A 14,417-nucleotide genomic window follows, 5' to 3' on the forward strand; every position below is an offset into this window, starting at 1 on the left:
TTCATAATTTACATGCGTACACTTGTGTTTTGAAAATAAAATAAGGAACTAAGCTATTAAGATCTAAACACTTTGGAGAATAATCATTTGTTACTGGCAAGTCCATCACCATCATCTACAAGCTGAGCTTTTCAATAGGTTCCTCACATTTCACCCTGTATAACCTACTATTCAATACAATTAATTTTGACATCTTTACAAAGAATTGATTATATAATGTGACACTTTTAGTTTATTTGATATTATGTTCTAATTTTGACAATTATGTGAATTCTTTTTGTGAAATGTGAAACAAAATAAACTTGAAACATAATCATTTGATGGTCAATTTGACCAGTCATTTCCCTTATCATCCATTACACACATCTATTATACAAACTTACATGGGCAATCTTCTATGAAGCAAGGCTCAGTAGTCGGGGGCTCTTCATCAGGGCACTCATCACGGCCGGTCAGTTCATTGGTCAACGCATTAACACATTGCAGCTCTCTGGTCCTGTTACCAACACCACAGATTTCTGAACACTGTAAACAAACAAGATAGAGAAGATTCACATACATGTACTTAGCAGTACAGGTTCAGCATCTCCTATAATAGACAAAAGGTCAAATGTCACGGAACCAATCAGTGACTGAATCATTGGAGCTGAGGACACTCCCATACAAAGGTGGAAGGTGTGGGGTACTTGTATACTCACTGTAATTAATGACTGAAAACCATTATAAAGAATAACATTGTTACAAAATAGCATTATATGAAAAAGGTAGTTCTCCAAATGCAGTCAGATTTTGAATGCATCATGCAATTAATTGTATATTGCCCAACTAAATTCTGTCCCATGCTTGTGTATTGATGCATGTACACAAATTTTGTCCATAAACGTGTGATATGCTTACCAGCATTTGTGATTACGACTACACAATTATTCCTATGTATTCAATAAAGCCAGGTCATACAATCTGCACATGAGTCATATGTACAAAACTGTGAAAACTTCTTCATGTTTAAAAAAACTGGATATTCAGGGTCATTTAATCCAGGTACCAATTATAAACTGGTCTATTATTCAGAATAACTTCAATTACCTCACAATCAGGCATTCAGGACATAATCTAGAGTTTTTCTGCAACAAAAAATAGTCATTATACCACAAGTCTTAACATAGAACTTACATTGCCGAATGGCAGTGGAACCCAGAATGCTTGTGGGCATTCAACAAATGTTGGGATAGCGATATAGCCCTGGCTGGAGTTTGCACCGTTGCTTGTAAACGACACCTTTACATTGCCTGATGCAGAAAGCCAGGGTGATTCTGGAGCGCTGTCACCACAGTATGTCCGACTTAGAGATGGATTGTTATAGTCTGTTATCTATAGAAGAAGCAAGATATAATTCAATTCTCTTTTAATTCTGTTAATGTGTATATTGTTCTACAGCACTGCATTTATAATCTTTGTGATTGCACCAGAAGTTTATTAATAAATATCAAAGGATGACTTCTACAGGTAAAATGCAAAGTATTGTATGATTTTTCAGTACATGTTATTTCCTACGGCTTCATAACTGTAAAACTTCCCACTAACTATCAATACCTTGAATGGATTTTGCATATCCTTTTAATATAAAAGTCCAAATTGCAAAAAATTGAAACATCCAGTATTGATACAATATGAGAATATTAATTTACTGAACTGTTTTCTTCAGGAAAGCTTTGCCCCCATCTTTAAGATAACTTACTGTAAGGCTGTCCTCCATACACGTATCATTCACATAGTCTCCGTTATCAATATCCATCATCAAGAACTCAATGCTGATACAGCCTTCATCGTTGGTGATATCGGTAACACACGTCACATTGTCGTCATAATTTGCAGGATAGTTTGGAGAATAGATCGGCTGTCCAGATGTGGTGATGTTACCTCCGCAAATATCAACTACAAAATACAAGCAAAGATAATATATTAGTTAGGATATCCTGCATATGAAGATTCTTGGCCTCTGATTGGTCAAAACTGCAGACATGAAATGTGCTTGTAAGTGCTGGGCAGTGTAGCAAAAAAATATTGACCGGGCATAGTTCTCCTCGCAAGTACAATGCAAGGAAGCAGTATTTGTGAGAGAAGTTTACAATGGATAAGTGCAGTAAGACAGGTACATTTCCTTTGACTTTACAAATAAATACATCTTAACAGGCATATTTTGTTTAAAAAGCATGCTGTGGTTTTGCCACATCAAATCTCAGAAAGCCTTAAAGTGACTCAGTAACATTGCCTCAGATTCTGAAACAAAATCCTGGATTTAGCTCATGCTGCAATCATAATTATAAACATTTAGGTCAGTCAGGAATCCCATGACTTATACAAGCCTATCACTATTTTATAACACTACAGTCTATTAGGGAAAATGAGTATGGGTGGTATAAAACCATTTGTTCATCATACGATCTACCCACTCCCATTGAGGCTGTGTTTGCACCTATCATACTCAGCCTGACATCTTGGTACAATAGCAACATGCATCATGTACAATGAACTCATACGCATGCATCATTCATATGCAATTTTACATGAATATTGACATCAGCCAAAAAAATACATGGGGGCAGGAAATACCATAAACAGCCCCCAAAATAGGCCCAAAATTCGATCAAATCGCCCCGTAATGATTACGAGCGGCCGCTCGCTCTCTTCTAGCTTCATATTCATTGTGTGCATTTCTTGGTTGACACGTACATGCGCGCTGAATCTCCGTGTAAAATTATATATACAAAAAATTGGTCGTAAAAAACTCTGACCATATTCCACACCTTACCTGGCTTACCATGTCGCACGTACATACGCCAAAACACATACATTTTCGCGGTTGCGAGATCGAGACGGAGCGTAGGGGCCGAGTTTTTTGTGGTCGATTTTGTTTGGATAGATCATATTAGCTAAACCTAGACCACTAAACATCGCTAAACTGCAATCAATTTCCATCACGATCACCGCAATTTTATAAAGTTTTCGTGAATAGAGGTATGAAATTAAAGCCTATTTTGTGATTATTCTCACCATGTTTACTAAATTTTAATAATCTTTCTTCAAAGTAAAAAAAATCAGACAAAATCGCTGCGACTGACACACGTACAATACAGTGCAGTAACGCTGCAGCTGCTGTGTATGTGACTGTGACTGTGAGCTGAGCTGAGTTAGAGTCAAAGAGATTTGACACTTTGAAATTGCTATCTGTTGGTTTGCATCATTATTGCCGTGATTTCAATATAGTTTTGTGATTAGATGTATGAAACCTGAGCTTAGAATTAGTAAAAGTATTTAATGTCTACGTTTTTAAACGACTGCCTGATTTTCTTGTGAAAATTTTACTTTGAAAAATGATAATCGAAATTCATGGCCAGAAATAATCACAATCTAGGGTCTTTTTAATATGTTACAGTTCTTGCATCAAATCAATGCATGAAAACTTAGTTATTGAACTAGAAAAGGGGGTTTCTTTTTTAATAGGCAATTATGAAGCAGGAAGCCCAAAACCTACTAAACAAATCTCAACAAACTGTATCCTTTTATGAATTAACTAGATGGAACTTCAACTTCGCGCAGTCGAAAATGATGCCTCCGTCATAGAGCAAGTTTACAAACCAAAACAGAAGAAATTTTCAAAGTCAAGTTCAATTGTAATCCATTAACAGGTTCTCAAAATATCGTAATTACAAGCAATTTCTCATATACATATATGATCTTTGACCTCATGACTCTAAAATCTACTCAGTTCATTGGCTCTGCAAGATGTCCTGAGTTAAATAGTAATCCATCTGTCAGTTCTAATGAGAATGCGTTCACAAGCTATTTTTGCATACATAATGAGCCCATGACATTTGTCCTTTGACCTTGTGACCCAAGAATCTACTCAGTTCATTGGCTCTGCAAGATACATACATGATCTAAGTTTGGCAGGAATCCATCAATCGGTTCTTGAGATAACGCGATCGCGAGCTGTTTTTGCATACATAATGAGCCCTGTGACCTTCGACCTCGTGACCCCAAAATCTAATCAGTTCATCGGCTCTGCAAGAAACATACATGACCAAAGTTTGGCAGTAATCCATCAATCTGTTCTTCAGATAACGCAATCACGAGAACGGGACGTACGAACGGACGGACAACCCGAAAACATAATGCCTCCGGCTACTTCGTAACGGAGGCATAATGAAAAAGTAGCCCCAGAAATGGAAGAAAAAAAGACCCCGAAAGTGGAAAAAGTAGCCCCCCAAAAAATTCCCAAAACTTTGTAATGGAGACCCCAAAATGAAAAACTTTGATTGACATAAGATGTTAATCCTGGTGGCAATTGCCCTTTTGCATGAGGTCTGTCATCTGTGTGCAATGTATTTCATCACAATGAACCAATCATTTGCACAGATTCTTTTTATGACGGATACAATAAACAATCTACTGAACACATTATGAATCCTGGAGAGGTACCTTCAGGTGAAACAGAGAAATATTGTAGAGTAAAGCCAGTTCCTTGTGGTGCCGGATTACCATCACTGACAAAGGTCAAGGTAACTTCATTGGTCAATGAGATGATATCTGCAGGAGTACTCTGACATAAGGATATAACTGGCTCTCCTGAACTCGTATCTTGGATCTGCAAGCAAATATCAGAGGCCAAATATAAGGTTATTACCGTGTTCTGAAAACAATGTTATCTTTTATGTTAGCAAACGATGTTAATTGTCAAACAAACTGAGGAACTTACACTTACCATTGGTACTTGCTTTGCACATTTACCGATCACTTGTCCAAATTTTGATTAGTTATGACAATTATGCTTCTCTCATATTAAAGGTAACATCGTTTTCAGAATACCATCCCAATTAGTAATCAATTATGAAGCTATGGGTTTGGAGTGAGCAAAGCTATTTCATTCTTCCTTTGGCTGAAGTTGGTGCCGTGCAAAAATAAAATAAACTGAACTGAACTCTTCCTGGATCGAATAGAGACAATATGAGATATGGAAGAAAAATCTAACTGTTATATATTAGTGGCACATAAATATGTGCATGTATTGTAGAGAAAAGTATTCAGATACATATGTTAGCTGGCAGTGTGTGGTTTAGCGGTTCATGCACTTGATTCTCAATACAAGGGTTTAGGGTTTGAATCCCAGCCCATCCCAGCCCGGCCCAGTACTAACATCATTTGGCAAGACATTAATAATCCACTTTTGCCACTCTCCACCCAGGTGTAAATTAGTGTACATCCAATATACCAAAGCGCTACATATTTGGCTGCTAGCTATGACCAGGGAAATAATATTGGAGCACCACATGATGGATATGTGCGCTATATATTAAGAAACCACCATTGTTATTAAAGGCATAGCCATATTGAAAAGAATTATAAAGTCACCCCAGTCTTTCGAATTCTCAATGTCTCCTCAGAATGGACAGAAGGAATGAAACACCAAGACTAAAGCTAGATTAGTATCTGAACCTTTTAAATTAATTTAAAAGGACTAACATAACTTTAATAAAACAGGCCATCCACACAAGCTTGATCAGAGGTGGGGCCAGAGGAGAGAGAGAGGGGGTGGGTGAGAGGGGGAGGGGGTGGGGTGAGGAGAGAGGAGGAGGGGAGTGGGGTGAGGAGGGGGTGGAGTGAGGAGAGAGGGGGTGAGGAGAGAGGGGGAGGGGAGTGGGGTGAGGAGAGAGGGGGTGAGGAGAGAGGGGGAGGGGAGTGGGTGAGGAGAGAGAGAGGGGTGGGGTGAGGAGAGAGGGGGAGGGGGTTGAGTGAGGAGAGAGGGGGAGGGGTGGGGTGAGGAGAGAGGGGGAGGGGATGGGGTGAGCAGAGAGGGGGAATGGGTGAGGTGAGGAGAGAGGGGAAATGGGTGAGGTGAGGAGAGAGGGGGAAGGGGTGGGGTGAGGAGAGAGGGGGAATGGGTGGGTGAGGAGAGAGGGGGAATGGGTGGGGTGAGGAGAGAGGAGGAGGGGAGTGGGGTGAGGAGAGAGGGGGAGTGGGGTGAGGAGGAGAGAGGGGGGTGGGGTGAGTAGAGAGGGGAAGAGGGTGACCAGTTGGCTTTCACCACTACTTATGATCAGAAACAAAACATGACATACCGTAACAGAATCACCCTCTTGGCATGGTACACCTCCATTAATAAATACAAGGAATCCAATCGTAAAGGAGATGACGTTTCCTGGTGGAGCACGGATGGTATTCACACAGGTAACATTTACAGGATATGAACGGGGAAACCTAGGGCTGGTCACCAATCCTGGTGCTAAGCGTAAAATGTTCTCTCCGCACGCTGAATACAAACAAAAAAAGAATTTAGAATAAATACCACACTCTATCAAGACTATCAAATCAAAAATGTTTGGGGATCATTCTCATCAAGCCGATTTTGGCTTTCGATTCCCCACTTCCTTTTATCTTATGTTGATAATAAACAAATATGTATATAATTTTGATGTTTTAAAAGAGATTGAAATAAATGAAATGAAATGAAATGAAAAATCTTTAAAAAATTAAATGAATTCATAAGTTTGCGGTTTCACCATGAGGGAAGTCCTTCAAAGGACTGTTCGGTTTGAGAAGGGATAGAAAAGACAGTGAGAGAGAGAGATAATTCGCACAATGGAGGGCTACTTAGTATTGTATGGATAGAGTTGGAAAATTAATCTTTCATGAGAGAAATCGAGAGAAGGACTGGTGAACCAGGGGGATGTTTCACAAAGATCCTAAGTTGAACTTACTGGTATCTCTAAGTTAGACTTATATGCATAAATGCTGAGAAATACCCATACACGTACTATTGAAATTGTACAATAATACATAAAAAACATACCAATCTGAATTATGCCTCAGTCACACATTTGCGTACTTGGCTTGCGTATTGCTGCGTATTTATGGCAAGCCGTTTTAACATTTATTCCTATTTCTTGATATCAAGAAATGATTATCTGTTGTAAAGCAATGGTAATTCTTGATATCAAGAGTTGGATTTCTTGATATCAAGAAATAAGAATAAATGTTAAAAAGGCTTGCCATAAATACACAGCAATACGCAAAGGTGTGACTGAGGCATTAATTCTATCACTTAGACTTTAATGTTTCTTGTTGTATATTCAAATAAAAGTTTACTTGAACTTAAGATTGATTGTTTGGATATTCATATTCTAAAGACACAAATTCCAGTTGCACCACCTTCTCCTTTTTGAATACCCATGAGCTGGCAATCTCCTGGCAGTACATACACAAATCAAAACCATATAATACAGAAAAGCTATTGATTTCAAATGTTCGAAAGTCAACATACATGCAAACATAAATTCTAGTAAAAACTTTATTTTATTAATATCATACTATAGTACATTATCTTTTGGATTTTATTTAGGAATTAGGAATCAATCTGTAGAAATCTGTTAAGTACGAAATTATAGTTTGTTTTAGCTGTATTGTTAGGTGCATCAAGACTTTCCAGTCTATTTTTTGCTTTAAAAGTCCATCTTGATTATTATAATCATTTTGAGTATAGCTTTTAAGAGAAAGAATGAGTTACCTCCAGGGAGAGGGCAGTCTTCCTGAGTACATGAACGGGTAGCAGGTGGGACTGGGAGACCAGCACACGTTGAAACGTCCACCTCGACACCTTCCTCGACACATGTCACGTCTCGGGATTCGGTACCCACTCCGCAGGTTACGGAACACTAATCAAAACAAAAAACAAAAACAAAAGATAGATAAGGCAGGGGTCTCTACATGAAGCAAATATGTGCATTTTAAACTGAATGTTTTCCAAGACATTAAAGCCCCCCTGCACTACTTATAGCTACATGCACCCTCTATATAGCTAACAATGCCTAATCGGTGACCGCTGGTCCCCCCATGATCCCCTTTTTCTTATGTTAATTGAGAGCCGATTTGATGAGATAACCCCTTGTCAGTGACCATGCTGGGTGGTCTAATCCCTCCTGGCCAAACTAGTGTGGATAGGCTTTAATAGGAGTTTTCATTACCTTCAGGATAAATATATGATCTGTCTTCTTTCATAACAGCATTCAAACAAAGTAAGGATAGGGTGAGGTTATTATTTGGTATTTACAATTCCATCGATATACAGGTAGTGGTTTTTCGTCATCTTGATAGTTCCCTCAATAGTTTAACAGTGTAATACAATCTTTCCGCTACTTACTGCCTATCATCGAGTTAACCGGTTGAAAACCAAGCCCGTGAAAAATCAGGATGAACAAAATTGAAACTCATCTCAAACAAGCTAAATGTAAAGAAAAAAATTGCATCCCTGTTTCTATTTCTTTCAATTTTACATCAAATGTTGAATTATCAAATTAGCTATGGCAATCCATGCCAATATTTTGACACACAGGTAATATATATCAAATGAATATCTTTAATGCACAATAAAAAAAGAGATAAGTTACTAACCTCTCCCCATTCGCCAGTCATGTAATCTAGTGACATAGCTCTGACTGCTTGGTAGGTAGCAGAGAAACCCCTCATATTCACAGTGGCATCAGTTAGAAAGAGCACCTCCAGCATTGGACTGGTTGATTCATAAACGTAGGGGAGAGCAACTTCATCACAAAGACTGTTAGCGCTGTTGGTTTGCAGATCAACAAGCTAGATAGATAAAGATTAAAGGGAAAGTTGAGTTCTGTTGCAGAGGGCGCTACACAAAATAATTTTTTGCGAGATATTGAAAAACTGAGTGTCAAATTTGAAAGAACATACAATTTAAATGATAAAATCATCTTTGTGTGATTGAAATCGGTTCAGAGACGGCTGAAATATCCATAAATATAACGATTTCTAATATTTGTGTACCACTACAAATATTCGATAATTTGACAAAAACGTTGAAAAAACGAAAGAGCGCCTTTTACATCATATTTTAACAAATGCCGATGTTTGCTTTTTTGTTGGCTTTTTCGTGTTGGTTATATTACCATCAACCAGCTGGTCCATGTATTGTTATTTTTACTTAAATAATTAATAACGGTCACCATATCTTTTTGAAAGTGGAGCTGAATTGATAAGATCATATTGGCTAAATTTCGCTAATTTATGGGTCTAAAAGTACCTTCATAGCAATTTTAGGTTCTAAAAGAGCACTAGAAATGTCATGGATAAGAATAAGAGCAATAACCATGCACTTTGAAGGCATTTGTGGTCTGAAAACAGAACTCGATCAACTATCCCTCTAATGTTAAAGAAAATGCAGGTACAAAATGTGTACCGGTATTCTGGTTAGGTGAAAATGGCTTTGTGGTTTTGCTTACATCAACATAGGATCATTCAAAGAATAAGTTTGTGTAGGCATGGAAACATATAATGTATCTCTGCCTTATACGGTCATGTATATTCAACCCACAAGAGTAATTCAGTGCAGAAATTTCCTTCAATTAAAACCTAAACTCACCAGCCTGATCGAAGGGTGCTAAACTTAATCAGTATATTTCCAATTTTGATCAAATTCATTCCCTTTTCAGCATTAAAGTAAAATCTCAAGACACAACTAAAATCATGTCGGTGAGTACTGCACATTGTTTGAGCTTCATAAACATGTTATGAATATTTTCTAGTTCAGGCACCAAAACAAAGACATATTCCTTCAACTCATGCAGCAAAAAGGAACATGTAAGATATCTTTAAACCTAAGATTAGGGTCTTGTTTGTGCAAGAAAGATTTTTTTCCTGTCAAACCTTTTTTTCAATGATTTCAAGTTTTCAGGTGGGGATAAAACTGTATAGACTTCGCAATGTATTGAAAGATAAACCATACTTATTAAAACAGGGGCTTATAGTGTAGCGATCACCAAAATTATATTTGTGTTGTATGTTACTAATTCCATGTATATTAAAAATATAAAGAGGAATTTTACAAGTTAAATACACTCTAAATTAACATAAAAGCGATCTGCGAGAAGATTGTTTGAAATAGGGCACACATACATTCTAGCTGTACACAAGTTATAACTTTAGCCGATTAATACACTTTAAAAGTGATACGAGGCTGACTGTGATGTTTCTAGCAAGCTTACCCTAACAGCATCATAATTACATCCTGGTTCAAGCAGCAAGTCAGTGAATGTGATCCTGATGATGAAGTCTTCAGGAGCTACCAAGATCTTACTGCATTCCAGGTCAGCAGGATAATCAGCTGGGTATCCAGGACTCTGCAGAGTGTAGGTGGTACTGCCCTCAGTGGGGTAACTCTGGTCACAACCATAAGGTAGAGGACAGGGATCTAGGTAGCACTCCCTCGACTCTGAGGGGCGGGTCATGTTAGAGCAGTCCATCTCGTCAATCACAACACCGGATCCTTTCCTGGTCACGCACGACACTCCACGGGTTTGGACACCAAGGGCACAGGTCACGGAGCACTGGAGATTGAAAAGATTCAAATTATATTTACATGTCCACAAAGATAGTTACATTTATGTGTATCATTCTTGTATTTCAACAGTCTTGCATCACGATAAAGCCTAAACTAAATAAGATCTTGTATTGCCCTCTTGGTGTAAGAACCTGGGTCGGTCAGTCAGATTTTTTTTCCCCCTTAAAATAGGCGACCGTTGCCCAAAAAAACTAAAAACCAGAAATGTCGCCCAAATCTTGCTGGTTTCTAGCCGGTGCAGTTCATGGTATATACACGTACATCAGGCTGGGGTCTACTTGTTTTTTTATGCTAGCAGGATTTAGAAACTAGGGCAGAAGAAGGGTGAGAATTTGGAAATTATTTGATGATTTAATGCATTCATATAAAAAATTTAAAAAAAATCTTTAAAAGTTTTTTTTTTTTTAATTTTATTTAAAAGCCAACTGTAGATTTTAAGATTTAAGTGTCTGTCGCAAAGGGAATTACATTTTTTTAAAGCATTTGTTATTATTTCCATCCTTTTAGTGTTGCTGTAAATGTAACTCTTCTCATAAAATATCATTTACAATCAATCACAACAACTTGCAAGGTTAACAGGTAGTTTTGTAGACTTATGATTGATAAAACACTGCAATCAATTGAAAGTGTCCCCAAAAAATACCAAACCTTCAGGTTGTGCATTTTCCTATGTGACCTATTTTTTACAAGTAGGGTAAAGCAAGATTCAAAATTGAAACACAAAAATGTTAATCAATGTCTTCAACTTAGGCATCTATAACTCTCTACCCAATAAATCACTCATATCTCCCTGTGATTTACCTGTGATCAGGGAGTCTAACTTTACATTTGATTATCAAGCTGGTGATGTACTTACTGCACTCCATGGTGTAGCTTCATAGACTCCTCCGCAGTCTTCTAGATCACAGATCTCTTCACTGGGTGGTTCTAACAAAGGATTACAGAGAGAACCTACGACAGGCTCAAAATTACCACCAGCAATGGCGTAACAGAGGACATTACGTACTCTGACACCGTCACCGCAGGTCACAGAACAATCACCAAAGTTCTCAGATACCCATGTGTAGCTAGAAAGAAAGGAGAGTGAATTGAATTGAATTGAATTGAATTGAACTTTATTGAATTGACTTAAACTTTATTGAATTGAATTGAATTGAACTTTATTGAATTGACTTAAACTTTATTGAATTGAATTAAACTTTATTGAATTGAATTGAATTGAACTTTATTGAATTGAATTGAACTTTATTGAATTGAATTGAACTTTATTGAATTGAATTGAATTGAACTTTATTGAATTGAATTGAACTTTATTGAATTGAATTGAACTTTATTGAATTGAATTGAATTGAATTGAACTTTATTGAATTGAATTAAACTTTATTGAATTGAATTGAATTGAACTGAACTTTATTGAATTGAATTGAATCGAACTTTATTGAATTGAATTGAATTGAATTGAACTTCATTGAATTGAATTGAATTGAACTTTATTGAATTGAATTTAATTGAACTTTATTGAATTGAATTTAATTGAATTGAACTTTATTTCATTCATCATAAAAACATCATAACAAACATATAAATACAAAACATAGCGTACAAGTTAAAGAGAAACATTTACAATACAATACAACAACAAAAATATATATGAATGTGGAGACAGCTAGGAAAGCCAAAGGCTTTATTTGTGCTGCCACCAAAACAGTAATAATGTATAATACAGTATTATATTGTTGTTAGAGAAGGTGCTTTAAAAAGAAATATATTTTTAAATAGTAAATAGAGGGGGGGGGGGGGAACAAAAACAAAACAAAAACCAGACCGTGTATAATAAATCTTTATAATCAATCTGCACGTTGATTGTGGATGTACATAGGTCACTCATTAGACACTTCAAATCATCAATTTATCCAACATCAAAATCAAAACAAGTGACCGTACATTGAATGTATTAATAATAATAATAATATTTAATTTTTATATAGCGCTTATTAACAAAGTCATGCAGTAGTTCGATGGAATATACGGTGGCAATAAATCAAATTATATATAAACATTATAAACAGAGGTGTTCAAGTTTAAGACATAAATAAGATTTAAGAACCGTTAGAATTTAAAGAAATCATCAGATGCAAGTAGTTTGCGGTGTGGCATTGGCGCACACAATGAAAATGACATTTAATGATTCCTTAACCTAGAGACAAGTTTGAAACAAAAATGACAGTTATATAACCATCACTCTCCATGTTTATGAATGTGGGAGTATACTTACGTTATGCAATCCCCAGGGTTACAAATCTGAACACTAGCTGGTTCTGCAGCAGGGTCACATGACGTTGAAGGAATAATGACATTAGAATCCTCAGATTCTACACAGTATACAACTCTGGTCTCTACACCATTGCCGCAGCTAACGGAGCACTGAAAGAAAAAAAGATTGGATTACTAAGGTGATGCAACATTATCAAAATGCAGAAAGAAGAGGTCAGGCCCGACTAGTTTCATGATGAAACCACCATATCACATCCAAATCACAAAATACATTTCAATATGTGAGCTCTATCATGTGCATTGTCAATTAATGCTTCATAAGACCTCCAAGCAATTGCAACGTTACAATCGCATAATGTGATGGTACTTGTGATCGTTATCAAACTCCACTTGTGGTGTGATTGACATCAAAACTCTTTCAAGAGACGGTGTCAGTATACTTACAGGACTCCATGCACCGATTCTCCAGACTGGATTGCAAGTAATTGGTGCTTCACAGGGTTGAGAATCAGTGGGTGGCTGTAGACCAGCGTCTGTACAATCCTGATCAGTGGCTCTTACAGGAGCTCCATTCATGAAGGTAATACAAACTACAAAACGAGTGCTGGATTGTCTTCTGCACAGTAGAGAAGGTGGATGTCAGGTATGTGTACCTATAAGATAAACAAAGATAAACATCATCATCTGTACAAGTACACAGTACAGTAATGTAAGCAAAACAACATGGACGGCATCAAGAAAGGCACTTCGCTTCTTCAAATTCCATCTTATCAGATTACCTTTTTCCTTAACATGAATGGAAAGCCTAGACTTATATCTGGACATATCTGTTGCATTAATCAACCAAGGCCAGTAAAGGAGTATAAACTACTTATTCTTGATACGTCATGTACAATGGAAATCATATTTGTTGTTTTATAGTGTATACTTAGTTTGTACATTCTTTTTCTCGAATAGAGTAGTGGACACATGGAATAGCCTATCTGAAGAAGTGGTTAATCCCCCATCTGTAAATGCCTTCACAAACAAACTGGATAACTATTGGGAAAAAATCACCTTCAGTATATGACCCTGAAAGTAACTAGAAGAAGTATGCAGAACTATTCCACCCTCCACACACCACCTCGACACAAAATCAAAACAAACAGAAGTATTGATGTAAAGGAACCATTCGATCAATGAACAGGCCCTGTCTTACCAACATCGATGGATTAAAGTAAAGTAAGTAAAGTAAAGTATGTGATATCTTCATTGAGAGTTTTCTATAGAAACAATTGGTTATAAACCTGGAGGACTAGCTGAGGGGTACTTACTCTGTGGGGCAATCTCCTTGATCACATAAGATGGCCGATGGTGGAGCAGCCTCAGAGCATTGAGTGTTACTCACTGTCTGGTTATCATTGTCAAGATCAACACACGCCACTGAACGCTGCTGAATACCAAAGCCACATGTAGCAGAACACTAAGAGATGACACAAATGACAGAATGTTACAAGATTGTCAAAAATCATGGATTTAGTAAAAATGAGTTTATTTATTTATTTATTTATTCAAGTTTTATTTGAAATAGAGGGTAGGTACATTCAGTTTAACAAAACTGTGCATCACTTGTGCATTTAGTTGGTCAAGACAAAAGTGGTAGATAATTTTTGTCAATTTGCTTGGACAACTAAAAGCATGTAATCGTTACCATGACAACGACCAAAGACGTCGTTTCGAAAAA

General features: G+C 37.0%; 1 protein-coding gene across 1 annotated transcript in view; it reads right to left on the minus strand.

The window, feature by feature from the left end:
• ebr1 (egg bindin receptor 1) overlaps window positions 1–14,158 on the minus strand; it is a gene marked incomplete at its 5' end in the record, with an annotated part of 56,133 nt that extends 41,975 nt beyond the window's left edge. The window contains 15 exon segments of the mRNA NM_214665.1: window positions 384–525; window positions 1,174–1,371; window positions 1,739–1,935; window positions 4,483–4,648; window positions 6,120–6,310; window positions 7,565–7,712; window positions 8,449–8,643; window positions 10,065–10,406; window positions 11,277–11,487; window positions 12,696–12,844; window positions 13,139–13,297; window positions 13,299–13,304; window positions 13,306–13,319; window positions 13,322–13,347; window positions 14,008–14,158. Of these exon segments, the coding sequence (NP_999830.1) occupies window positions 384–525; window positions 1,174–1,371; window positions 1,739–1,935; window positions 4,483–4,648; window positions 6,120–6,310; window positions 7,565–7,712; window positions 8,449–8,643; window positions 10,065–10,406; window positions 11,277–11,487; window positions 12,696–12,844; window positions 13,139–13,297; window positions 13,299–13,304; window positions 13,306–13,319; window positions 13,322–13,347; window positions 14,008–14,158 (2,295 nt within the window).
• Window positions 14,159–14,417: the final 259 nt, after the last annotated feature.

This window comes from Strongylocentrotus purpuratus, unplaced genomic scaffold (genome assembly GCF_000002235.5).
Source record: "Strongylocentrotus purpuratus isolate Spur 01 unplaced genomic scaffold, Spur_5.0 spur5_scaffold_4, whole genome shotgun sequence".
NCBI lineage: Eukaryota > Metazoa > Echinodermata > Echinoidea > Camarodonta > Strongylocentrotidae > Strongylocentrotus > Strongylocentrotus purpuratus.